Below are 27,000 nucleotides of genomic sequence, written 5' to 3' on the forward strand. Positions count from 1 at the left end.
ACATTCTTTGAGGAGTCTCAGACATTTGTTCACCTGGCACAAACAGCCTGGCAGTGGCCGCTGGTGGCAGCTGAAGGTGGGCAGGCAGGAGGGGAGGGATGGGGAAATGGAGGGAGTCGCACACCCTTTCCTGCTCCCCATCCTCTGCCAGGGTGGAGGGGGAAGGAGGAAGGGGAAAGGGATGGTTTAGAGCATTTTCTCTGCCTTCCCCACGCGACCCAGTGAAGGCAGCTCTCCCACAGCAAAGACGACATCACTTGGCAGCACTACTGACCTTCAGACAGCAACAAAAAAAAAAAATGTTTCTATTACCTGACAACTGACAATGACATCCAAATGTGCCTGACGTCTCAGTCTGAATCTCAGTCTGAGTCCCGCCAACTGAGACTGCACGTGCACCACAGCAGGGCAGGCTAAGGCAGGGCGGGAGGGAGGCCAGTGCGCGGAGAGGTGACGTGATCACGGATGTGTGAGGGTGGGAGGAGGCAGCTATGGGAGCCCCCAGCAGGTTTGCAGGCCTGGACGGCCCTGGAGAAAAAACAATAGAAAAAACCGTCAGTCGGATCTAAGTTTGAAGGGACAGAGAAGGCATCATCAGGGGAGACAGGCGAGGCGGGGGCTGGCTGCCTAACATGCGACACGCTTGGTCTGAACCCCTCTCTGGGTCCAGTTGAGGCTGGTGGGCTCGCACCGGGTGGGGGAAGAGCAAGAAGAGACCTGGGGGACCCGCGAAGCTGGGCTGGGGGCCTGTGGGGGGCAAAGAGAGGGGCGAAGTGGGGAGGGCAGCCAGCCCTGGTGTGGAGCAGAGCCGGAGGCAGCGGACGTCGCCACCAGCACTTGCTCAGGGACCGAATCAAAAGGGGGATTATTGTTTTACGGCTGTGTTAATGTACTGAGCCGACACAAAACTGGGCAGGCTTTCTGCCGAGCCGCCGCTGAAGCCGGCTCCACACACCATCCTGGACAAAATGCAGTGACTTAGAGCCCAAATGGCTTCAGAGAGGTGCCAGGAGCCGAGCTCCCCAAAGGAAGCCGCTGTGCTGCCTTCCCGCTTGAGCTGCGGCCAGTTGTGCGTTTTGCATGCCCCGATTATGCAGGCTGCTCCCCTATCGCGCCTGCGAAGAAGGGAGCAACCTTTTTCCTGGTAGCTAGAAGATGATATTGCAACCTCCAACCATATTATTTATTTTTAACCCCTCTAGGAATCACCTGCCGCTTAAAAGTTCTATTTAGAGTTTTCTCCTGCTCCGCTGGAAACCCTCACTCCTCCTGGCACTAGTCCAAACTGAGGTCCGCGGCTTTGAAAAACTAAGATACGAGTCTTAAATATTGATATACACCTGCACAAATACAGACACACACAAACACACACACATGCAGAATCAGGCAGGAGCTGCATTTTTGGCTGGTGCAAATTAGCAGAGTTTAAAGGGAAGTTGAGCGAACGGCACCACTTCACATCCACCAAGAATCCCACCCCCCTCATTTAAAACTGTGCCTGCCACTTAATTATTAAATAAAGGGTAGCTACTAATCAAGGGCAGTTTCTAAATGAAGATATGTGGTGGAGTGGTCGCCATTAAAAAGCTGGCATTTGCCAACAGTTACCGCACAGTGGTAGATCAGAAACCACAGTTTCCCCCTGTATTTAGATCAGGAAATATCTGTGTTAATTGTGGGGTAACTTCTGGCAAATGTCGTTTTTTTTAATGGTGGCAATTCTGTCTGTGCATGCGTGTGCGCCTTGCAGATACATGCAAACACTGTGTCAGCAAGGAGGAATATTCATCCGTGCTCCCTCCAACCCTAGAAAAGCAACATTTTCCAAGGAGCGTACGCCGTGGCAGCAAGGAGAAATATTTATCTATGCTCCCTCCAACCCTAAAAAAGCAACATTTTCTAAGGAAGACTCTCTATCTCCTGAGTCCCAATTCGGAAACTAGGCCTGCATGTTGATCTGACAGCTACACATGTGAGGAAAACGGGGATACTTCATCCTTGGCACAGCATCCAGCACTCCAATCTGCAAGGACTGCATTTGATTTTGTCGTTTATCTTAAATGGCTAAGAGACCACCAGTGCAAAACATTTGTGTGAAGCTTTTGCCAAAACCACAAGTGAAGAGTCTAAATTCCCTGTATAAATACTTGAGCTTCAAGCATCAAGGATAAAATTTGTGCTCTTTTGTGAGGACTGGTTTTAAATAGAAGCCATCTCTGTGGCTCGTGGGACGAGGGAGGATTTTTTTATTTTGGGGGCTCAGTCGCTTGGCTTTTGTAGATGTTTGATCTCCCTGGAAGTACTACACAAGCAGGTAATGATAACTACTATCCAGATCATACCTACGTTGCATTTTGGGCAGCACTGTGTGCCAGGCATGTGGAAACCGATGTCAGACATGGATTTCTATGTGTACACAAATGACTCTGCTGTGACTGTAACATATACAAATAAGTTTGTTTTTTTCATGGAATAAGCAAAAAGTAACAAAGATTCCCCTCAATGACTTAACAATTGTATCTTATATTCCTAATATTGTAAAAATAACTAGGATAGTATTTATAGGATATATATAACTATGTTGAGCTGCATGGGCACTCATCCTTGCTGGGAAAGTTGTGAGCTTGAAATCGGGATTTAGAGTAGGGCCACAGGGCAGCTAGATCTCAGGTTACACCTAGACATGTCTGTGGCCCCACCATGACTTAAGGGCACAGGTCCTGCACTCACTTGGCCCTCTGCACATCATGGTGCCGTACTACAAGTTTTGAAGGAGCTCATCGCACAGAGGAACTATATGAAGCCTGACAAGTGTACCATCAACCACAACTCCACAGGGTTTTAATATGGAGGTGCACAGGTCCTAGCACGCAACACTACCCTGAGAGCAACAGTCTCTCCTCTGGTCCTGGTAGGTCCCACCTTTCCATTGGCAATGAATTTGATACAATCTTCACAGCTCTGAGGCATCTGAGAAGATGCTAAGAGCTCATCAAGAGTATAGGGAGGCCCTCTCTGCTCTTATCCAATACGTCTCCTCTGGTGTGGAAAGGAAATTAAGGTTTTAAATAGGAGGTTTCTAACCATCTGGGCAAAGGTATCCTGTAAGAGCCTTCCAACAGAGGCACTGGGGGCAAGCCAGCAAGCCGCTTTAACAAGGTGCCTAATAAATTTACTGGAAGGGCTATATGAACCAGTCGCCACTGAATGGATGGAACTGAACGTGTCACTCAGAAGGTCTTTTTCTGTCCTTTGATGTATACATGAGGAAATCTAAAAAGTGCTAGGCTAGTGTCAGAAAGGAAAGGGTTGGTAAGGGAGAAGAGGAACAGACAAAGAGAGACCCTAGCAGATGCTCAGGGAGTCCCACCACCACTCCTGAGCCCAGCGCTAAGAGACAAAGATCATGGGGCTGCCAGACGAGGAGGCTGAGTCTGCCCCTACGAGCAACATAAAACCAGGGGATTCCTTCTCCTCTTCGCTACCACTTTAGGGTTTGCTTCTTTGTCACAAATAACAGGACAGCCCTATAGAATCAGATCAAGTGGCAAATCATGGAGAGGGAAATCATCTGCTGTCCTTGAGGAAAGGTGTGATAAAAAGGAGTCCTCCACTGTTAGGTATGTGATACCTCTTCATAGCTACTGAAAGAATAACAGCGGTGGTCAGAAACACTCAGCTTGTGTTTGCTAGGAACATGCCCATGTTTTACCTCTCCAGCTCCTCTTCTGTGGGATTTTTCCCCATAAAGGCTCTATTTAAGGCTGAAAACTAAGACAGGGGCTCTACCATTCCTCAACTTAGCTGCAGCAGGTGATGGACAAACACAAAATGAACAAATAGATAAAAAGATAAATAGATATAGGTGGACAGACAGGTGGTATCCTAAGGTGGTGCTGAGAGTTTTCTGCTCAACCCATTCAGCACCAGCCGAGGGAGGGGAGCCAGTCTCTGGAATCCTACAGCCGATCGACCACATCATGTTCCACACAGGTTTCAAAAAGGAGACACTCCTGCAAGCCCCTGACTGCCACAAAAGGCACAGCCACAACTGGCACTAAGGGAAAGCAAACCGCAAGAGCTGCGCTGCAACCTTAGAGGTAGAAAACCGATCCGGCTGGGGTGAGTGGGCACACACGTGCAGCTCCGTGCAGCTCGGACATCGCTGACACAATGTGTGAGGTTCGGTTTTCCTCTTGGGTCAGCACTGGGAAATCACTCACCTGCACTGCAGATCTCAATTATACATTCTGCATTCATTCTGCACGGATGGGAAGGGGAATTTTGCACATAGCGTGAGTGTGAAGCATGCACAGGGACTGTCACCGTGTAAATAAAAGATCTGCATTGCTGATGGTATAGAATCATAGAATCATAGAATCATTTTGGTTGGAAAGGACCTTTAAGATCACTGAGTCCAAGCATCCTTTGATAAAGGAGGATTTTATCCTTACGCTTTACACAGGCTCAGCATATACTCAGTGCCTGTACGTGGCAGCAGCTCACAGGTTATGCTGACTCCCAGGCACTGCTAAAAGTAATCTTTTTGCTCTCTGCTATTTTTAAACTTGCAAAGAAGAAAATAAGGTAAATTGGACATGACCCCAGATGATGGAAATGAGCATAAGAGCCTAGATGAATATGACAAAAGCCACAATCAAGGCACAAATTGCATCCTTTTGTTGTCCCTCTCCCTGAGCCTAGGCATGACTGGCCATGAGATATGGTATATGTAAAACACCACGCTCCTCTGGCACATCTGCAGAAAAGTCCCTGAGCAAAGCACAAAGATGGAGCTGTAAGCAGCATTCACAACGTCCCACCTCAGCGTGGTTCAGACAGGGGGGACCCAATATTAATTTAAGTGATCTTCCTTTTCGTCTCATGTCACGTGTAAATGCAGCCACACGTAGCTGTGTAGCTGGTGCATCCCTGGGGGTGTTGTATGCTTGCCTGGGTGTAATCTGTGCACAGGCAGGCAGGAAGGCACACAGGCAGACGTGTAAGCCACTTAACAGGGTACGAACCAAGTTTTTCTGTGTGTCTCTGTGCCTGTCTGGTGATGGAAAATCAATCAATAGCTGGTTAGAGACTAAAGCTCAGCTCCATTATTAGAAAACTCTCTTTCAATAAAAAGAAAAACATCTGTTCAAACAGTGTACAGCTACAAATTCAGAGTGTAGGCTGCAGCCTTGTCCCTGCCCTCTGCCCGTCATGTTCAGGGAGAGCACTGCAGATGTTTTGAGATGGGTTTTACATGTAGCATTGCAGCAGCTTTGAACAGACACATCCAAAAGTGAAAGACAGATCTATTCACCAATCTTTCCAACAGATTTTTTTCCTAGCTTTTCCTAAAACAAGTTGCCTCGTCTGTATTACACCCTCTCATATGGACTGTTACCACCTGATATTATTATCTTTCCACAATATCTTTTCGCACAGACACCAAACGTGATGAAGCAAGCATGCACATACACAACATGTGTACGCACACACATACAGAGCGTACAGAGACACAGATGCACAAACATTTCCAACAGCAACTAGCAGAGCGATGCATGCACACCCTGCAAGTGGGGGACACGCACAGCATCCCCCAGGAAAGGTAGAAGGACTCAGTGGTATAGGCAGACACGCTATTATACACGCTCACGCACGGAGCCCGGCGCTCAGCCAGACACACCTGCACACCAGCCTTTACCTCTTCCCCCAGCACACACAGCGGTTTTGGAGCAGTTTCCCCACACCAGTTTAAGGATGCTAAGACTAAAACTTTGCTCAAGCTGGAAATGGGAAGGCTGCACTGGGGACAAAAGGAAGGAGGGCAGGGAAGAGACTTCTTGTCATATTTTGCTCTGGGATGTTCTTTTTTGGCAGACAAGGATTCCCTTTGAATTGATACATTTCTTTCTCCCAAGAATTTCGAATGATAGTGCATAAATGAGTCATAGATCAAGAACAGCAACAAATGTGAGCAAGAAGGAGAAAGAGTGTGAGTGAGGGGCACTGGCACAGAAATTTGACAGTACCCTCACTCCCCCCCTTCCTCCCCCCCATGCCAAGACATTAATTCTCACAAGTCGGAGAAAATTACTATGCATGAATGCAAAAAGCATGATCAGGAGTAATTAACATGGCTTCATATGCAAATTTTATTAATGCAGAAGTACAAAGTCATTATGCAAATGAAACTTACGTCAACTCTCTTGACAAATATTCATCTCTAAAGCTCAAGTTTCTCCCTTCTAATTTTTTTTAAAATTTTTTTAGTGTGTAAAACCAAAAAAAAAAAAAAGTGACGAGGATTGTTTGACAAGTTTGCAAAGTTGTTTTTCAACCAGAGAAATTTATTCTTGCATTGTTGATATATTTTTTGTTGTTGTTGTTGTTGGCAGGTACACGACAGCTCATGGAGGAGAGCGGGAGGATGGGGGACGCGGGCTACCAGCAGCAGGCAGCCAATCAAAACGCCAGCGGCTGTAATGAGCGCGATTGATGACTGTTTGGCTTTACTGCAGGGTAATGAACTAGAATCCAGTCTGAGGAGGAAAAAAAATATGAATATTCATGAAGCTGTGCTCCTGCCTTTGATGATTAAAGAAATTTTTAATATTCAAATAAGCGCTTGCCAAGTGATTAACAAAGAACAAGCACGCAGGAATATGGAAATGGAGCTGTGGAAGATTTGGGAGTCACAGTCTGTGCAGAAAAGACAGCACAAAATTTCATAAACAAGATAGGCAGATAACCCAATTCAAATCTGAGCAAATAAAGGGGGGAAAAAATCCCCTTCTTTTCCACCAGTTTGGATAATGTATCTATTGTATCAGTCACTTTGGTTTAGAGTGCAAAGGAGAATAAAAGCAACCAATGCAAGAAGATGGGGAGAAAAATCTACACCCTGAGAAACCCAACCCAGCAATTACAAAGTAAGAATCCTGGGTGAGAAACCGATAGGAAAATGATGGCTAAGTCCACTGTCTGCTGTGGGCTATTGCTTTTTAAAAGCAGAAGCCTGCCTGATGCTGAGCACCTACCAGCTACTGAGAACTACCAACTTGTTGTACACGACAGGCAGGAGTCAAAAGTATCCCGAAATAACTGAGACCAGTCCCTGCCATCAAATCCCTTTCCTTGGCTAGAGAGTGCACCATGGGGCTTGACCACTGTCTGGGAGAGGGGGGAGGGAGTGCAACAGAAAGAAGAAATATTATTGCACGGGAAAAAAAAAGGGAAAAAAAAAGAGTGTAAAAGGAGGGTGCAAGGAGGTCTCAGCTGCCCACCCTGGTAATCAGTTGGTAAGAAATGTGTTTTCCGTGTCTGAGCCAGAAAGGCCCTCCACTCCCCACAGGTTTCTGAACAAGGATACAAAAACCCATCCACGTTACAAAATGTCTGATAAGTTCAGGCTCTCACAGTTTAACAGCTTCACTAAGGATTCACACTGAAGCACATAATAACAATATTAGCTGCTAAAATGACTTTTCAGTTAAAATACATCTAATTAGGAGCCAGCGACATCCTTTTGTTTTGTCTTTTTTGGAAAAACGGTTAACTTCAGGGCTACCTTATACCAGGATGAAATGTGGTTGAGCTCTTTCTGTTACTCAAAAGTCAGAGTAAGGACGTCTTCAGACTCTTAGGGCATTGGAAAACCAACTCACCTTCTTTGTTATTAGATTCTGGGGTTTCACAGGCCTGTTTGGCTTTTCGTCAGATCTTTAAAACCTCTGGTTAATTATTTCCTATTTTAAAATCTAAAGAAAACATAGTCTAGGTATCATTTAATAATTAGCTGGTGTCTTCAGAATGTAACATTTCAACTCTACTTAAAAAAAAAAATAATAGTAACAACAGCATGAGGACAATGCTACAAAATGCACAAAATAGCCATGACCGGAACCTTCAGAGCTGCCATGAAAACACATCACGGAGCTAATGGGATTTTTCCCCCCATATCTGCTCCATTTTTGGAGATACAAAAATACCCACTATTGATGTACCACAGGAAAAAAAAGGGAAAAAAAAAAAATGAGAAAGGAAGGAGGGGAAAAAAAAGAAAAAAGAAACGCCTAAACGTAAGTAAAGATAAGGTTAAACACCATGCAGAGGTATTGCTGGGAGTCTTTCCTCTGAATAATGCCAAGACCTTTCGAAGATGCCTGTTGTCTCGAGGTGTGCGTGGGCGGGTGAAGTGTGATATTGCATAACAGGCACGCGGCCGCGGCTGTGCACAACCGCACTGATTACAACGCCCGGCTGTGAAACCCAGCTTCCCGTTTCCTGTGCTGCTCGTAGCTCGTGTCAGACCCTCGAACACCATAAACATTATCCTTTGTCTACGGGATTCCTTGGCTTTATTTTCAGCAATGCATTTTCTTTTTTAATGACAGAGAAGCAACTACCAGCTCATACAATTGGTTGCTTTGAAGCCTTTCTTAAATGGCAGTTGAGTTCTACCATATAAACGTGAGCACTTAATATTTATGCCACATTTTCTTCCTTTCTTTAAAAGCACCCCATTTATATATTTCTGGAGAATAATGATACTTCAGCAGGGCAGGTGAACACACATTTCAGCATATGGAGTCAATGGGAAAAAGTATTAAGAGTCAATGTTGTAAAAATCAGCCCCTAAATTTAAGTGGCTTGAATTGAGCGTACAGCTGTGGTTGCCTGTCAGTAGTTAGATGCTGTAATAATAATAATAGTAATAACAACAACAACAATAATAATAATAACAATAATAATAATAATACGCCTTTCATTTCTCTAGTGCCTTCCACGCAAAGATCTGGAAGCACTTTACAAAGATAAATAAACTGAGCTTGGAACACCCCGTGTGGTTAATAAATATCCTACTATATCTAAATATCCTGTTTTGAGCATGCAACTCTTCTCAGTATGTAAAAATCCACATTTTAGGTCGTCCACATATTTGCACATGGCATTTTGGAGGCTCAGACATTGAGGGCAGGCTATGGAGATTTTTACTTACCTAAGAGACCGTGTGGACTCCCAGAAGTAGCCCACACTATACCTGCGAGATTGGTTGTACAGTGCCAAAACACGTCTTTTAGGAAATGGGGGTGTGGGTTGTCACTGGACCCACACGGGGGCTGGGGTGGGAGGGCCATGGGGGCATCCAGGTGCCACACGGCAGCATTGGCAGCATCCCTACGAGCCGGGTCCCTGCAGGGGCTCCTGCAGGACCACCCATTCCCGCTCCCACCTGATGCTCATGCAAACCTGCTCCCAGCCCCTTGTCTGTGCTTTGAACACGAAGCTAAGTGAAAAACTGAAATATCTTGGCTCACCCCAATTAAACACACAAGAAGAAGGACTCTCACCCACCCCAAGGCTGCATTCCTGGCTTCCTCCCACTGTGCCTTCTGCCCACCCCACCAACGCAAGGCTTTGCCCCAGGAGGACTGTATCCCTCTGCTATGACAGCAACCAGGAGCGAGAGCAGGGGAAACAAGGGCAGGACTGGGCCTAAAACATCATAAGGCATAAGTAAATACAGTGTAACAGCAGATGTGATATAAATATAACATAGGAAACCAGGGCATTTTCTCATCTCAGGAGGGTGGTCTTGCAGACAGGGCTCTGGGCTGGGAAGGGGGCCAGAGCACACACCCCAGGGCACAAGCCACCCAGGCTACGGCACATCCCATCCCGCAGCTCGGCTTTCCCCTTCCCACCCTCCGCCTGTCTGGTCTGTTCAGCTCCAAAATGCTTCCAAGAAGAGCCCGGCTCTCGCTCCGGGAGTGCAGAGTGCCTAACACAATGGTGCCCTGATCTGAGCTGCAATGTCCAGAAGCTACTGCAATAAACTAACAAATAACAATAATCACCCTGATTTGTGGAGTTTGTTTTCCAAAAGGCATAAAGGGTTGACAATAAACAGTTCATCAATTTTCCCAAGTTTGTTCCCCAACTCTTGTAATTAAGTCCTGGGGAGTTTCAATGGTTGTAAAAATCCTTGCGGGGATTAAAATTTTTAGTCCTGATTATACCGTGAATATTTCTATATACCAGCAAATATTCCTGATGTAATTGAAACATACAACCACTCCAACAGACGATCGCAGCAATTTAACAGGCCCTGGAATTAATAAAGGAACTCAGCGGATGGAAAAGAGCTGTTTCCAAAAGGCAAGATAATATATACAGGCAGCTAGAGAGAGAAACATCACTCCAAATAATCTGAGGGCTTGACCACAAGAGCATGGTCAAGAGGCTAAAATGAAGGAAGTGAAGTGGCCAGGGAAGAGCCCCAGATAAGCAGGAGTCAGTAACACCGGTGGACTTCTCCTCTCCCTTGGCCATTCGGGACTGAGCCCTGCTCACACCCACAGACGCTGCACTGCACACACGTATCCTCGGGCAGAATATGGCCTCTGGAAAAGACAACAGCAGGATTTGCTGCTCAGATAAGTATCTCTTCCTTGCTCTAAAGTTTGTCTTCTACTAATATTTTTCAATGTTCTCCCTATCCCAAGCTAAAACAAATTTTAAAAAAAAAAAAAAAAGAGTGGTGAAATTAGGCAGGATGAGGCTTTAGCAGCTCTTCAGCTGTTTGGTAGCAAAAACAATTCCTGGAACGGGAGGGAATTTGGGGAAAGAGAGGCAGATGAACTCACTCTGCCCCTCTGTGCCTCAATCTCCCCATCTGTGAAAATCAGCTAATGACATCCACCTGATTTCGCTAAATGTCCTGGAAGCTAAAAAGACTCCATAACTGCAATATATTAAGCAGCAGCACTGTTAACTGTTTCACTGCTGGCAATATGGAGGACCATCAGGTGATACTGATGTCCCTGCAAAGCACAGATGGACAAACTTAATATACAGACACAATTAGCTTTGGGAGAGAATCACAGCTCCTGGTTTTTTGGCTCACCCCTTGCCAAAAGCAATGTAAGTGTAGGCACTTTGTAAGTGCTGAATTTCAGTGTGAAAAATAGTCTACCTGCCTAGTGTGAATGCATACATTACACTTCAAGTAATGTAACAGTGTTTGGGGAGGTCCCATTAACATGCACGTTTATAATTTTCAAATTTTCCCTTGTGCACAGAGCACGTTCACACTCAGCAGAGCATTTCACTAACACCAAGCAAACTTAAACAAGCAAAGCAGGGCAAGTGATTGTAGGGGGGCAAAAGTGAGAGATTTTTAAAATGAAATGAAAATTAAAATAAAACTTCCCTTTGAGTTTTGGATCTCTCAGGGGAAAACCAATCCAGCTGCATGTGTATAAGTGGGTCCAAGTCTGATAACTGAATCTGTCAAATTAAATGAACGGCGCAATCAACTGGAGATGGTAAAACAATCCACCAAACAAGGGCAACCTTGAGCATCTAAAGCTTCAGTCCTCAATTTACTGGACACCAGCACAACTGAGTAAATAATGCTCTCTGCACGGAAAAGAGGCTAGAAAATTAACTAGCTTTTAAATAACAAAAGAAAGCAGACAAATAAACCAGCAACCAAGAATCTAGTTCAGACTATAATGTAAGTTTAAAAAGGGAAATAATAAACCGACATTTCGTTTGCACAAGGAAGCATATTGCAAACCTGCGCCCAATCCTGCTGCTAAATAGCACAATGAAAAGTTTCACCCAAAGACTTGGATCCAAGCAGAATTTGGCCAGTCACAAGTGCTAATTAGACAGGATAACTGAATCCTGCACCAGGAAACGTAAAACACAACTACGGTACAAAAACAACCCCTTACTCCTTTCAGTATGACACAAAACTAAGAGCAAAGCCAACGACAAGAAACCAAGAACCATTCTGCATACAGGACATTTTTTCTGAGGTATATTTTTGCTGGACCAGATTTCCCCATAACTCCCAATTCACCCATTTATTTGTACAGAATAGCATCTTTCTCGATAAGATAAAAGCGTAAGACACAAAAAGGCTTTTTATTATCAGCTCTGCTTCAAATGGAAGCTGAAGTTGATTACGCAGGAAAGTGTATTCAAAAAAAAAATTTATAACAAAATAGATACTGTAGAAACCGAGGTAAAGCAAAAGAATTCCTTCAAACATCCATGGTCAGGATGACGAAGTGATACTAAATTCATACCTATCACACCAGTAAATAAAGGCTAGTGGGTTTTTGTTTTCTGATGAAAATGTCAATATACGCAAACAGCAGCTTATTGCCGTGTATCACAGTCTAACCAAATCTTTCTATAACCTCTTGCATTACAAGCAAAATCTCTAAAATGTCACCATCTAAAAAACTGAACTAGCCTGTAATTAGTTTCAACAAAGTAGTCCTTTTAACCCTAATTTTCTAGATGTAGATGGCATTTCTGAAGTAAGCGTTATGAACCTTCCTTAAGGATAAGCGGAATCAAATTGTAAAATCATAAGCAGCAATCTAGTGGTTCTTCCTCTAAGCAAGCCTTTTATTTCCCTGTAATAAATTCAAATCCAGTCTTCAGCCTCTTAATAGGTGATCAGAGAAAATATGCATGCGCACCTAAACCGCTACAACAAACCTTATTTTTTAAATAACACTTCAATCACTAATATAATAAAGACTATTATAACACGTTAGCACTGGTATCATTGTTCCTTATGATTCAATATTCTAAGGACTGGCTGTAACAGAGGTTTATGTTCTGCCGAGGTTTATACCACTATTTAACGTAATTAAGCAAACTGGCAGCCAATGCCTCTATGGAAATATCATTTCTATCGCAGAGTATTCCCACCAGAAATTCAGAGGAATCGTAACATACAAACTTTGATTCTGTTTATTTTTTCCCCTGTTCTGAAACTGATCTGGCATTTCTTGGACTTAGTAAAGTGGAAGAAGGAATTAATTTGGCTTCTGTAGACATGTTATTATTGACAATACTAATAATCTATGACAAATGGGACATCCCCGCTCCTCTCTTTCAGCAGCATTGTAGCCTGCAACATCGCTTTGCAAAACCCCAGAGCTGGACTCTTGTTCAGGGAGCCCTGTGAGCATACCAGCAATGGGGTTTTAAGTATGCCATTAAAATGCTAATATTCAACACGGGCCAGATCCCTGTTACCACTGAAAGCAGAACTAAAGCTCCTCTGGAGACAGGATAAGGCCCTTCCAATGTGATCAAAGAGTAAATACATGCAAAGCTCTGATGGGAAAAAGGATCTCTTTTCTAATTTTAAAACCAAACAGGGAGAGTCCACCAGGCTCGTAATCCATGTTACAGTCACATCTGGGATCACTGACATCTGGGATAACGTCAGCGAGGACAATGGCTCCAGGCTAAAAAGTTGCCACCTGAGGTCAAAGAGGAGCGCTTAATACCCAGGATTGCCTCAAAACAGTTAGTTACCTTTTGGGCTACACTCTCCTCAACTCGACGCAGCTCTGCTGATGACAGCAGATGTGCCGCATATATATATGTGTGTGTGTTATATACATATGTACATATACGCACGCACATAGAGCTGTGCATGGCTTTGTCCCATCTGCATTCACTTCACCCTGCAAAGGGAGCTCAGCCCCTTCAGCAGCCCTCGTTCAGGTAAGAGGTTTATGGGGCCACCCAGGAGCAGAGGGTCAGGAGCAGAATTCGGCCCCAAAACCAGAGTTCACCCGCTGCCTGCAACAGCAGAGTTTGTGAGTTGACTTGGCTAAAATAAAGGCTCAGTTACCTCTCCCTCCCAGCTGTAAAGCACTCTGTAGAGGGGAAAAAAAAAAACAACACTGAAATAAAACCCACACCCAGTTTGGGAGGGGGAAACGGGACAAGGAATGACAACAAGAAAGGGAAAATGTCTGGTTCCTATTATTGCTATCTCCAGTGCTTTCACCTCCACAAACAGCTTAAAGGAGGGCTTCTGGAACAGAAGTTCAACTTTCCTTACTCTGGGCTCTTAAACTGCCAGGATCTGGTTACATTTTCTCCTTCTCCAGATTTTAATACTTTTATTTTATATTCTAATATGGGGGGGAGGAAGTGGGAGAATCTCAGTGTCACTGCAAGAAAGAAGTCACCAGGTTTTGCGATCCAGCAGCTTCCTTGGCAGAGAGAACTGCTGGTTGGCATAATCCACTCATTCGACAAAACTACTATTTCTGGGCACGGGCTCAAAAACAGGTAGGAAGCAAATGCTGAGAAATAAGGAAGTAAAAACAGCCAACAGATTTTTCACTACCAAGAACACCAAGAGTAAACATGATTTATTTAGCTGTGTTTAACATGTCTCTTCTGCACTAGACTGCAGAAATCTGCTTGCATTTAGAGAAGGAGGAGGAGGAGGCGGAGGGGAGGGGATGAAAAGGGAATCCATTACGGCGCTCCGCTGGTACTTTCTGAATTGTTCAGTCACACAGTTTTATTGAGTACAAGTATTTTCTAGCCCAAAATATATTCATGTGTCAGAAGAAAGCAGCACTAATCTGCTGTTAATTAACAAGCTGCTGCTAACAAAAGATGAAGGACCCAATTCATACAAACAATATTTACGTGGGTGTCGCATGATTTTGTCACAGATCTTTTCTTTTCTTCCTCCCTGTTCTTTTCCCCCCTGCCTCCTCCTCTTCTTCAGCACCCAGTTGCGGGGATGCAGTGTGGAGGAGTCACAGCTCCTCTTGGGACCGACATCCACGGCAGCGCCGAGGACAGCCATGCTCGTCCCGACCCAGCCAAGCTCAGACAGGATCTCGCCCAAGGTACTCGGCTCTGGGGCTCCCATCTCCCCGCACAGGGAAGGGCCCTATCGCACGCTCGCAAGTGAAATTTCCTTAGATCTTTATTCAATTATGAGGCAGAAGCCGTCTTCTGGCGCCGTGCCCACGGCGGCAGCGCAGCCGAGGCTCCGAGAAGTGGCACGAAGCCTCCCATCCTCCATCCGTCCTCACTGGCGGCGCAAAGGCTGCAAGAGGGGATGGGTGAGATCACCGTCCTCCCCAGTGCCCTGCCTGTGATTTCACATTTGTTTAATCCAACCGTTTTGCCAAGGACTTTGGGGAGGGGGGGAACTTGCTAACAGCACGGAGACCCAGAGGGATTTGGGCTTGTTCAAAAATATCAGTGCACGCACAAAAGGGTATGGCTGTGAGCAGTGAACCAGAGGGCAGGCTCTCCCGGCGACAGCCCTGCTGCCGTCACCCTCTTCCTGCTGTCATTTTGGACAGTAGTGCTTGCAACCTCATCCAGATGGGTACTGAGCACGGCAGGCTGCCCCGAGCCCCCGCCAGACACGGCCGGGCACTTCGGAAAATCAAGCCATTCACATCTTTTCTGCCTCTTCTGAGAAATGAGAGTGCCTGTCTGCATATCTCCTGTGGGCGGTTTAAAGCTGGCGCTGGCAAAGAGATGGGAGAGGAAAAACCGACAGCAACGAGCACTAAAAAATCCCTGGATTTGCTCCACTCCCGGGAACAAAGGTGGGATTGCAGGGCTGGAGAAAGGGCTGATGGTCTCCTGCGCTTTACCCATCAAACCACACACACCTGCCCTAGAGAAGGGTTATGGAGGACAGGGTTTAGGCTCTGCTCAGCACTGCCGTCACACAGCCAGGGCTGGGAGAAGTGTAGGGACGAAAGGGTAGGAAACAGAAGTATTAAAGTGTGATTTTGGAAGTGCCAAGGTTCCCCCGTGATGGCACGCTGGGGTGGTATTTCTGCTAGCACAGTGCTCTGCACACCCCAGTTAGTGTCTTGCCCCGAAGGCCATGGTTTCCTTGGTAAGAAACAGACTCCGCTGGAGCATACGCACATCTGCCCTCCCAGGTTTTCTCTCTGTACCTTTACCCTGTTCCCCAAAACATGGGATTTTCACTGCAGAAGTCACAGCCACCCACTCAGCACATGCCCCGGGCACCCTCACCAGCACCCACTTGCTGGCCGCATCCTCCCCCCGCTGCTGGCTCCCCACCACAGGACCTGCTCTGGGCTCTGCCCTGGCAGGAGCCTCTGAGAGGGACCTACCCTCCGTGTAAGCTAGCATCCACTCTTCCCTGCATCTTCCCCTTTGTGCATGCCCAGAGCCACCTTTGCCATTTGTAGGCCAGCATCTTAACAAAGTACTGGCCTGGCCTTTTTTGAAGACCTATTTTTTTAAATTTTTGTTTTTTAACGGTGATATTTGAAACACTGACATTTATCATTTGAAAAGCAAAGCGATCACATTTAAACAAGTGTCTTAAACGAGCTAATGAAAGAGAAACAAATCCATCTGTATTGCATTCTCCACCCACTATCACTCTAAAAAATAAACCTTTCCAGGCAGCAGGGAAGTCTCCCAACAGCAAAGACAGTACGAGTTCCCAAGCTTCCCGCCGAGGGAGTGAGGACAACCCACCCACCCGTGCACCAACCCCACCTAGGTAACGCCTGCTGCAAGCTGCCTGTCGCCCAGCACAAACCCTACCCTAAGCATCAGCAAAGCTCCATTGCCAATGGAGACCTTATCAATCCAGCTCATCGGTCCTTCCAACAAAGCAGGTGCCTTTGCTAGGGGTGTCTGAGACACTGCTGCATCCATAACTGTTTCCTGCTTAAATATTTGTCATGAACGTTAATTGTCAGGCAGAGAGCACTGAGGATTGAGAGTGTTTTTCCTCATCCACAGAGCAGATGTAGTAAGGATGAGGCCAGTCCAAGACAACGCACCGTCAAAAGCCCCCTGACCTGAGGGATGGGTGCTTATGGGGGCCAGCAAAGATGTCCTTCGCTCCTGTGTGCTACTGCTGCTAACAGAAACCTGCCTTGTGCATCTCTTTCAAGAAACAGCTCCGATCGGGTATCCTCAATAAACTTCAAAATCAAAAATAAAATGCATCACCTTAAATTATGAACTTTGCACAATGAGGACAGCATCCTTCAGTGGAGTCTGAGGAGGCTGGAGTAGGGGCTCAGGGTTTTTTTTAGGGGGGGTTGGGTGTTACTGTTTTAACTTCTTTCTGCAAGAAAGCCCTGTACCATAAACAGTAATCAAACACTATATTCTGCCTTTTAGTCTTGAACAATTACGAGTACAGTTTTGTGATCTTTAGCCATATTTACTGATACTCAAAGGCAGATTCTATCTTGTTAGATTGTGATAAATGGGACCCCAGGGAATCAGCACACAGGCGGAGGCAGATGTGAGAGAGCCTTGTCAGAACTCGGGTGTGCTTCAGTTTTCTACTGCTGAAATTAGGAATGTTTTGGAGAAAAAAAAAAAAACAAACTTCAGATTCCTCTGCCAGATCATTACAAAGAGCTGTCCGTAGACTAAAAAAAAAGTTCCATTTTGCTGAACTTAAGATTTTTTAAGGTTAACTGTTAAATTTCAAAGTGTGGTTTGCATGTGCTGGCCACTTGTATGCACAAAAGTTTCAAAGACAGACACAGAAAAGGTTTCTGGTTATAAACCATTAAAGAAAGAATCTCGCAAATTCTGTCTTGTTCTCTCTTAGTTAAATATATTGTTTCTGCTCCAGACCTGCTTCATAATACCGTAAAATAGAGGCATGTTTCCGACACTAGATTTGAGAAGCTGTCACATTAAAGGTAAACTTTTAATCTGCTATAGACAAACAGCACACATTTTTATTTCCTGAGTAACACCTCTGGAGAAACGTTTAAACAAGAATTTAAGAGCTTTGTCGTAAAGCCACATAGAGGGGTCTCAGACAGCTACTGGGTTTCAGCTTCTTTTCTTTGTTGCTGTCTTTTTTTAATTCTTTAAATAACCTACTCAAAAGTAGACCTCTAGGAGCAGAATAACCAAGACACACGGTAAAGTGAACCTCTAGGCTTGCTTTTATTTCTAGTTAATAAAAAAGAAATGTTTAAACTGAAACGCAGGCCTGAATTTCTAGCTGTTCATCCCCATCTGTTTATTTTCTTGGGACTCACAATCAAATACTTTTAAGAAGTTAATTGTGTCACAATTAGTAACACATTAGTCCTCCGATATTTTTAATAGCAACCCAGGTTTTTCCCCAAGGCACTTAAAAATGGCAGGCTCGGCTACACTCTCATTTTTTTAAAAACTCCCGTGAACTTTCTTTTTTAAAAACCTCCCACATGCATTTCACTTGGTCTGAAAATACCAGCACAGATCTTAATCCTGCCAACGCTTACAGACATGCTTAACTTTCTGCACATCAGTAATCCCACTGCCTGCGAGGGGACTGTTGGTACCTACAGCTCGGCACAGGCTAAGGATGAAATCCTGCCCTCGCTAAAGCCAATGGCAAAACCCCCGTTGACGTCAATAACGTTATGCTTTGACATCCAGTTTGTTGCAGAATCGGGACCATCCTCATTTCAAGGTACTTTCCCAAACTCTTGTTGGTTTTTTTTTTTCCCCTCCTTTTTTTTCTTCCTGCTCTTTCTCCCCCTCACCTCCCACACTCACTCTTGTGGGGCCCCATCTTGAGACCACTTGAAATCTTCTGCCTTTCAAATCCCTCCGCGAGGGAAACCCCCTCGCTGAGACGGGAAACATCCTCTGCAGGTAAAGCTGAAAGAAACTATTTTGCCCCGCTGCGTGCATTTGAGTAAACTAGTTAAAACTTGGGAACCTGGATTCCAAATGATGCCAGGAAGCAATTGTTAATACGAGCTGAAGTGAAATGGGAAGCTCCGGACGTTTAAAATTAGCTGTAGGGAAAAGAAAAAAAAAAGCGGAGGGAAAGGAATTTTTATAATTTTACCATAAAGGTGACTCGGTGCAGCTTGGACTGCATAGGGTTAAAATGAATTTGAGGGGAGATAATGTACAGTGAGGGGTGAAAGCTCTGCTGAAAAGCAGGGGAGGGGGAAGCAGTGGCAGCAGGCTCGGAAGTGCTGCAGTGCTGTGAAGAGCAGAAGTGAGCAAACCAGCTGAGCCGCTTGCAGAATTAATCAGTAACAAAGAGGCTGGAGCTGTTGGCGGGCTTCAGCCCTTGAACCTGGACTCTGCTCTATAAATTTCAACTTGGAATGGCTCTCTACTTGTTGAAAGACAGGTTGGCTCCAGGCCAAGCCATAGGGGGAGGGAAAAAAAAAAAGGCCAAAAAAACAAAAATTCCTTCTCGCTCAGGAAACTTCCCTTCAGTTTCTAACTCTTTTTATGAGCTAGTAATAGGGCACTCTAGAAAACGGGAAACGAAAAGCCAGTATTGAAAGGAAAAAATGAGCCGGCAGTTGGTTTAATGAAGAAAATAAAACAAGTAGGTGCTAAATCCAAATGTGGATTTTGCCTGTGTGCAAGTACATCAGCTACAATAGAAGACTTCAGAGCGCCTCACCAGTAATTCAAAGGAGACTTTTACAGTTACATTAGCTGGCTACAAGTTTGACTCTGGAAATAATAAACGTCTTAAAAGAAGACGAGGGCTATTTAATGCCTGTCTGCAGTCTCGTCTTGTTCTCTCCTCCCCCACCACTCCACCTTGTTTAAATGACCACTATGAAAGCAGTGTGGTATAAAACATGTAGAACCACCATTTATTCAGCAGCATCTCTTTCCTTTCTTATTTTCCCCCTCTTCAAACAGGGGCGTGTGGGAGAACCAATGCTCTCCTCAGCCTCTGCTCATTGCCAAGGCAGATTCAGCCACAAATACCTCGCCGCCGCGGTGCTTTCCCAGCATGAACAGACAAGGAGCGGGCTGGGGCAGCGTGAGGGGCTGGAGTGCGGAGGTGGGGAGCTGTCAAAGTGGGAAGAAAGAAGGCAAACATCTATTGAGAGGCCAGACACGATGAGCAAGGTCAGCTGCAGAGACACAGCCCCTTGCCGCAGCTATGCAATTACAGCCAAAGTCTGCACAGCACCGAGAGTCCCTCAGCCTGCATGCAAGGGCTGGATCAGAGGATCTAGGGCAGCTGCAAGAAAGTGTGTAATGATTTTAATTGCTCTTCCGAGATGCTAAAGGGTAGATGAAATGCTCTTTAAAAGCTAGAGCAGGGGGCTCATGCTCTATACCTCTTGCAAGAATACATGCAGATAAAATACCCTAATGAGAGAGTGGAGAGAGCAGTATGGTAAGTGCCAGCCGTGATCAAAAGGTGAAATAAAATATCGAAATAAAATGCAGCCTAATCAGAGCATGGAAGATGGGGATACACAAACTCTTCACAAAAAGTGGCTGTTAAGGTAAATTAGATTAATCACTCCCACCTCCCTTCCTCCCCAAACTCCCTTGTTTTTAATGAAGGGGCTTACTCCTGTAAAGCTGAACGCCATCCAAGGCTGCTGGACGTTTAAAGCTATATACATAACACGTCTGCGACAGACGCGCATCCTGTACTTCCACTTTCCAAGAAAACTGGGATCTGCTACTTGGTAGGTCTTTTCCATCTGCAGCTTTTATGACCCTGCCAAGGGACCAGCGAGCAGTGTCCCCCTCTTCTCGCTCAAGAAATACGCTACCAAATGCCAGAAGAAAGAGCAAGTTTAAGAGCTGTTGGGCTTAACGGTGGTTTGTGCTGATCGCGCTCGAATCTTTCTGCAAAGGCACACATGCAAAGAGGAAAAAACAACAACCGCTAAGTAACCACTTCACATCTGCCATTAAGATTATTAAACTCCTTACAAGCGGTATCTACCCCACCTTCCCCACTACACACAAACAGACACACACCCCCAAGCTCTCCAACATGGCAACTAAGAGCCAAGACAGCTCTCCTCTCCCCGCTGCAGTAACCGCATTTGTTCCTGTTAAGGGGTTAACGATTCATTTCCACTACTTCTCTCGAGAAAACCTACAATGAAAACATTGGCTCACGAAAGCGTTCTCACTGCCAGAATGCCACAGCGCGAGTGAAAAGTCCGTTTTGTTTTCATTACATCTCTGGGATTTCCGGCTTAACTCCTGAGTTTAGACACCAAATCCCTAGATACCCCACCCACCCACTTTTTCTTATTTTTTTTTTTTTTATAACGTTTATACTGCACGGCCCACCAATTACCATTTGGAGGGTGGGAGGGAACCGGGAGAAGGAACCATGCTGAAAAGGATGCTCTCGCCTGGCGAACAAGCACACGTGTCTCCTAAGCCGAGAGCTACCCAGTTTCTCTGGGCTTCCAGGGTTGTCCGCTTAGAAAACACAGTTTTATTTCTATACCTGGCCTCTCTCCTCTATTTCTCACTCTGCGGGCTCCCATCTTCCCACTCGGCCACCGAAGCCAGCGCTGAAACTCAGCCCCAAATCTATGCTCTTTGAAGTTATGTGACATGACATAGAAATCCATGCCTTTCTTGTACAAAAAGTGTGATTACTTCACAGAGGTTTTTTTTTCTCCAGTTATGATAGAAAAATGTTCCAGTCTCCAAAAAACCCTAGAAAGGTTCAACCTTTGTGTCACAGCCGATTTGGTCACTGTGTGTATAGGCAGCGCAGTTCAAACATGGGCTGAGAAAGAAAAACAATCTGTGGAAAAGACATAAAGGGAGGCAGCCTCATGCTATAGCAGCACTTCTGTCCTCCTGAAGCAAAGGAACCATTTCTGTGCCTTTATGTATTTATTCATCATAGGAGAGGAACAGCAACTTTTTCTATCTATACAGGAGCTTTTCTGCTTTATAGTGCTTCCACACAACTGACTTTCCTTCAGCTACATCCCAGTGCAAAATTCGCCAGCGAACACACCTTTCTTGCAGTCAATACTCCACTGAGCACAAGTCTATTGCTATTAGTCACATCCACACAAATGCCAAAGCAGTCTATAGGATGGTTGGGCACTACTTTTACTTTGCTCCTAACAGTTTTTCACAAAGTTGTAAAGAAAAACTAGTAATGACTGGTTGACCAGTGCCTCTTCATCATTTACCATTAGTGTTGTCTAAAAAATCTACCAATCTTTCCATGCTAATAATAAACAGAGATATAGACATGGTTTCTGGTCTCCCACACACGGCGCAAGTAATTTCACAAGAGGGCACAAATAAAGGCAAAAAAACACTTTGTTGGGTGACATTTTGACTGGGCTCTACCTCCGAGTAAGTCCAGAGTCCTTCCACTGAATTAAAAGAGGGTAATGGCAGTGCCAAGCTGGTGCAAACAAGCAAGTTTTGCTCTTAAAGAGTGATTCCCGACATGCATCCACCCCGGAGCGAGAAGACTCAGGCCACATGAACTGAATGAACTTCTTAAATCCACTCTCATCAGCCTGCAAAATGGCACTTCTGTCAAAAACGTTTTACCTAGCGTTGTCACATGTAAAACCAAAGATGACTATAACTAAGAGAGATTAGAGAGAGAGAAAATAACAGCAGCGAGCTCCCGTTTCACAGTTCGGCACTCCATGCATTGGGGGGGGCAGGTCCCCACTTGTGCCGCCCCATCGATCTGGCATGGCACTGCAGGTTTCAGGGGAGTTACCCCAGGTGAAACCGGGGTGGAGCGGGCTGAGGCAGACCCCCCACTGCTCCTCCGGCACCTGCTGTCCCAGCCTCGTGGGAATACAGCTAACTGCACGCAGGGCACAGAAATTAACTTTGAAAAACAGGATGGTGAGAGAAACAAAACAAAAAGCTAAAACCGTCAGGGAGAATCGAGGGCATAATATTCCTCAGCGGTTTTTTTAGTCTGCTTTTAAAACCCGGTGTGATTAATTTCACGCTTGACTCTGGCAGATGCCGGGAAAGCCTCAGTGCCTGGCGGGGCCAGACCCCGGGCAGGACACGGCTGGGGGCAAGCTGAGATGGCGGTGGGGAGAGGGCGGCTGGTGGCCCCGCGGCCAGGCGCTGGAGCCGTGCCACATGGGTGCAGCGGAGTTCAAGCAAGGGAAAGAAAAGGGTTTCGTAATGGGCAGGTTTCTCACCTTTAACTCTTGCCCCGAGTAGCAGGGTGCTCAGCCCTGCCTTGGCGGGAGACGCTGCACAGCACCACACGGCCATGGCCCAGCTGTCCCTCATGGGCAGCCGAGGGGGCATGCTGAGGATGCTCCCACATGATGCTGCCAAGCCACCACAGGACACCCTCCCCACCAGTCCCACTAATGCTCCCCTAAAGAGGGGGGTCATCACCTGAAAAGCCTCCACCTGGCCTCACCAGCAGCCTTAAAACTTCAAGCCGTCAATGTTTCGGCAGCCCCTCGTCATGCCTGAAGCCGCAGCGAGCCAGGGAAGGGCAGCTGCCACCACAGGCCCCTCATGTGGAGAGCCAGGGTCCCCCGACATGCCCCCGTCCCTGCCCCGGGTGCAAGCAGGGCTCTGAGTGAGATCACCTGGCTTGTTTTTCTCCCCATGACTAGGCCGAGGTCCCCAGGGCAGGAGGCTTGCTCATTAACCCCGCTCTCAGGGGAGCTGCGGTTGCCACATTCCGTGTGTCATTGTCCTCCCCCCCCCATACTGCTCAGCAACACCAATTAGCAAAACACGTTGCTAAATACCTAGTGAAGCTGCAGAGGAGGAGGAGGAGGTGGCCAGGTAACTCCTCTGTGCTCAGGGAAAACCTGGCAGACTCGAGGGAAGAAACAAGCCTGGAAAAGCCTCACAAAAAGGATTGCAGCTACAACCTGAGTTTCTCAGGAGCTGTTACCACACACTTCTGGAAGCCTCTTCTTCCTCACATAGTGTTTTTCCTGGTGTGGCTTTGATATGCCACTCCTGCAAGACCCACGGCCCTGGGGAGGTGCTGGCAGCAGGACTCGGTGCCATGGCGGCCTCAGGAAGGGGATGGCCCTATGCCCCATGCCGGCTCGACGCTGCTGAGGACACCTCTTCCCAACCTGCCTGAAATCACCGCCACCGGCCTTGGGTTGTTTCAGTGCCTGTCTTCCTCCCCTCACGTGTGAAGGCATCACGACGGCTGCCTGAGTCCTACAGTTAATGTGGGTGCGCAGGTCCATAATGGTACATTGTAAGTGAATGTCTCAGGGTAGACAGCAATAATAATTAGCTGTCATGATTTGAAAAAAGGATAATCCATGCCATTGAGTTAACAATCACTCACACAAAACACATGGATTTAACTAATCTTAATTTGGAGAAAAATAACAATTCTAAATATATCAAATAGCCTATTTCATGGCAACCTGCGGCGGTGTTTATCTCTGGCTTCCAGCACATGCGAGTTATTTAGTTTCTCTCACTGGCAGTTTTACCATTCAAAAGCCTGAAATGAACATTCATGGAGCAGGGGTTGCAGTTAAATCCTCCCTCTGACAGGGAGCCTTTTTTCACGATGCACATCTAGTTCAAGTACATAATGTATGGAACCCAGCACTGGCGGCCGGGACAGGATGAACAAGGAATTCCAATCATCTCCTTCCCCTGTCCTAGCACTGTCTTTGCAGAAAGTAACTACGCTGTCTTAATGAACCTCTGCTGCTGGTGTGCTTATCTGTCTGCGAGGGTACACTGCCTGGAGCGTGCAGACCAGCCAGAGAAGCTGGAGAAGGTCTGGACCTTGTGGTGCCTGCCCTACCAAGGCTCCCTCCTCTCTGCCAGAGTTCTCTGAAACCATCCAACATTAAAAACAAGCTGACTGGTAGCTTTTCTTTAATCTGGATCATTTCAGAGAGCCCTGCTAACAAACAGCCTGGTGGCCTGTGAGCCCAGCAGGGTCTGTGAAGAGGACAGGAGATATCATCAAAGGACAGCAGGAGCCACCTCCCCAGGGCCTTCTTCAGCCAGGACAGGTCACCTGGTTATGCCCAAGATCTGGTAAATATGAAAGATAAAAAGAAGTATAAAATACAATGGTGGCCTAATTTTTTCCGAAATACCTGCCAGCAGTGAAGTGAAAGAAGCAGTGACTGATAACTCCTAGCCAACTCATTGGCCTGGCTGTGTTTTGCTGTACGACAATCTGGTACATCTGTTTGATACTATCACACCCTCTGTATGAAAGGCAGAACTGATTTTCAAACAGGTCAGCCAATTTGAAAAAAAAAAACTTTACAGGACAGACTGCTCCTAAGCAAGTCACATCCTCCCAGTGCCAGCTAACATGTTACCACACACCTAGGGACAGCAGTAACTAAATGGAAGTGCCTTGAAAAGCATGGATTTGCAAGCAACAAGTCAGGAGAAGATGACAGACTTCATTATCAGGAGGTCTCTAAAAGCTGATTGCAGAGATAAAGTTGCTGGAGATAAAAGTTGCCTTTGTCTCTACTGATATCTAGAAATGTCAGTTGGAGATTTGCGTTGTGTGCATGCAAATTCTTACAGACTCCTGAGTTCTACTTGCCTCCTTTGAAGCAGCACAAGGTCTGTTGTGTGGTCAAGAGACATTCAGTGACCAGAGCAAGCACAGTTATCAAGAAAGAAAGAAAGAAAGAAAGAAAAAAAAAACAAAAAGAAAGAGAGGAAGAAAGACCTCAGGACTTTGGAGCACCCTGCGTCAGGGTGAATGCTCTGTGCGGTGCTGCATCCCAACATCCTCACGCCCAGAGGGGACAGAGGTGCAAAGGCAGAGCCAAGCTCGGCGCTTGACGTACCCTCACTACACTCAGCCATGGGAAGCTGTAAGGTTTGGCAGCATAGTCACACTGAAGAAGGCCACACAAATCATTTTGACCAAATAAGAAGGTCTACAAAAATAACACAAGATCAAGGAGAGGAGCTGAAACTTATTTGAGGACAGCAGCACTGGCAGCACATTTCAGGGAGCCAGAGTGGCGAGTGGGTGATTTCTGGTTTCCCTCTTCAAATATAAAGACTCAATTATCTTTGAACAGCTTGCTTTACACATGAATTGACACATTTATTTTACAATAAATAACTGAAAGTTATCTATGTTTCCTTTACTGTTAATCTACACAAAGAAATAATAAACAGAGCTTGTCTACAAAAATGCAACTACTGCAGTCCTCAGAATTCAATTAAGCTAAAATAATTAATGCTTCCACCATATTAAATTACTTTATACATTTGAGCCACTGAAGTTTTTTTATTCTTTAATCTTTTTTGCCTTTTTATTTAATAAAAAAAAGTTAGTTTCAAAGTGGGGGGAGCTGGCTAGGAGGGGGAAAAAGAGCATGATTTGCTGTTAAAATGTAATGGTCTCCTTTAGCTGACACAGCATGTAGAGTGTTTTGTGCCTTTGATTAAAATAACATTTTAAATGCTTTGAACAAACATATCTCCCCATACTTCTAAGGGATTATTTTACATATTTCTTGATGGAATAAAGAAATTCATTCTTCCTGTCGCAGTACAGAAAGGCTAAGAATATCTTTCGTCACATATAAAGTAAAAATACTGTAGGCTGTTGCATTATGACCAAAAAAATAAAAAAATAAAGGGAGGGGGTAGCAGGGTGGGAGAAAGCTGCCTTAGAGATTAAGTTTCCCTTTTATGAAATCGTATTTAGTCTCTTTTTTTAACAAATCTAACAACAATGCTCTACAGCCGCTCACTGGGAAATACCTTTAATGTTAAATGCAGATTCTGATTTTCTTGGCTAATGCAGAAAGCCTTTCTATTGAAATATAAATACGGGGTTTGGTATATCCCACTAAAGCCCTTCCAGTGAATGACTTCTGTGGGTTTTTCATGGCTACCCTCCATGGCTGTAATGTGAGGCTTTTATCCTACTATTGAAAACTATCTGCTGCTATTAAAAAAAATACGGAAGGACACTGCACCTTTTTATCTCGGAGCCGGGCTCCTAATTGAGAAAGCATTATTACTGCACTGTTTAGTGGATGTCTCTATCTCCGTGCACTGCTGAGAAAATGCCAATCAAATGATAAACCCTTTTATTTTTCTCAATTCAAAATCTTTCCTACATATTTTCAGTTGATACTCAGTTTAGTCTGAAAGAGATTAGGTACTCCAGATTGGCTTTTAACTTTTTTTTAATGCCTTTTCCTCATGTAAACATCCCCTTCACCCCCTCCTCCAGCAGATTTTCTGCATGGCAAAAGCGTTCGTTATATTGATGCTGACCCCCAGAAGCTGGGATGGGACAGCACCCTCTGCGCTGGCTATAGCCATTGAGGTATTTCGCTATGGACTGAACTTGGACACAGATTAGTAAGTGATGAGATCTGGACTGCAACTACCACATAGGTCTCCTGGGCCAGCCTTACTAAGCACTGGGCACCC

At 45.5% G+C, this 27,000-nt stretch overlaps 1 protein-coding gene across 4 annotated transcripts in view; it reads right to left on the reverse strand.

Moving 5' to 3' along the window:
• The window catches only part of BCL11B (BCL11 transcription factor B), a 90,488-nt gene that overhangs the window by 47,906 nt on the left and 15,582 nt on the right, over positions 1-27,000 (reverse strand). For 2 of the 4 annotated variants that reach the window (XM_068399052.1, XM_068399051.1), the window contains exon 3: positions 313-528. The exons of the other annotated variants lie outside the window; for them this stretch is intronic. In XM_068399052.1, the coding sequence (XP_068255153.1) occupies positions 313-528 (216 nt within the window). The remainder of the gene's footprint in view (positions 1-312; positions 529-27,000) is intronic. 4 annotated transcript variants of the gene reach the window in all.

The sequence above is a fragment of the Nyctibius grandis genome, chromosome 4, assembly GCF_013368605.1.
Source record: "Nyctibius grandis isolate bNycGra1 chromosome 4, bNycGra1.pri, whole genome shotgun sequence".
NCBI classification, from domain to species: Eukaryota; Metazoa; Chordata; class Aves; order Nyctibiiformes; family Nyctibiidae; genus Nyctibius; species Nyctibius grandis.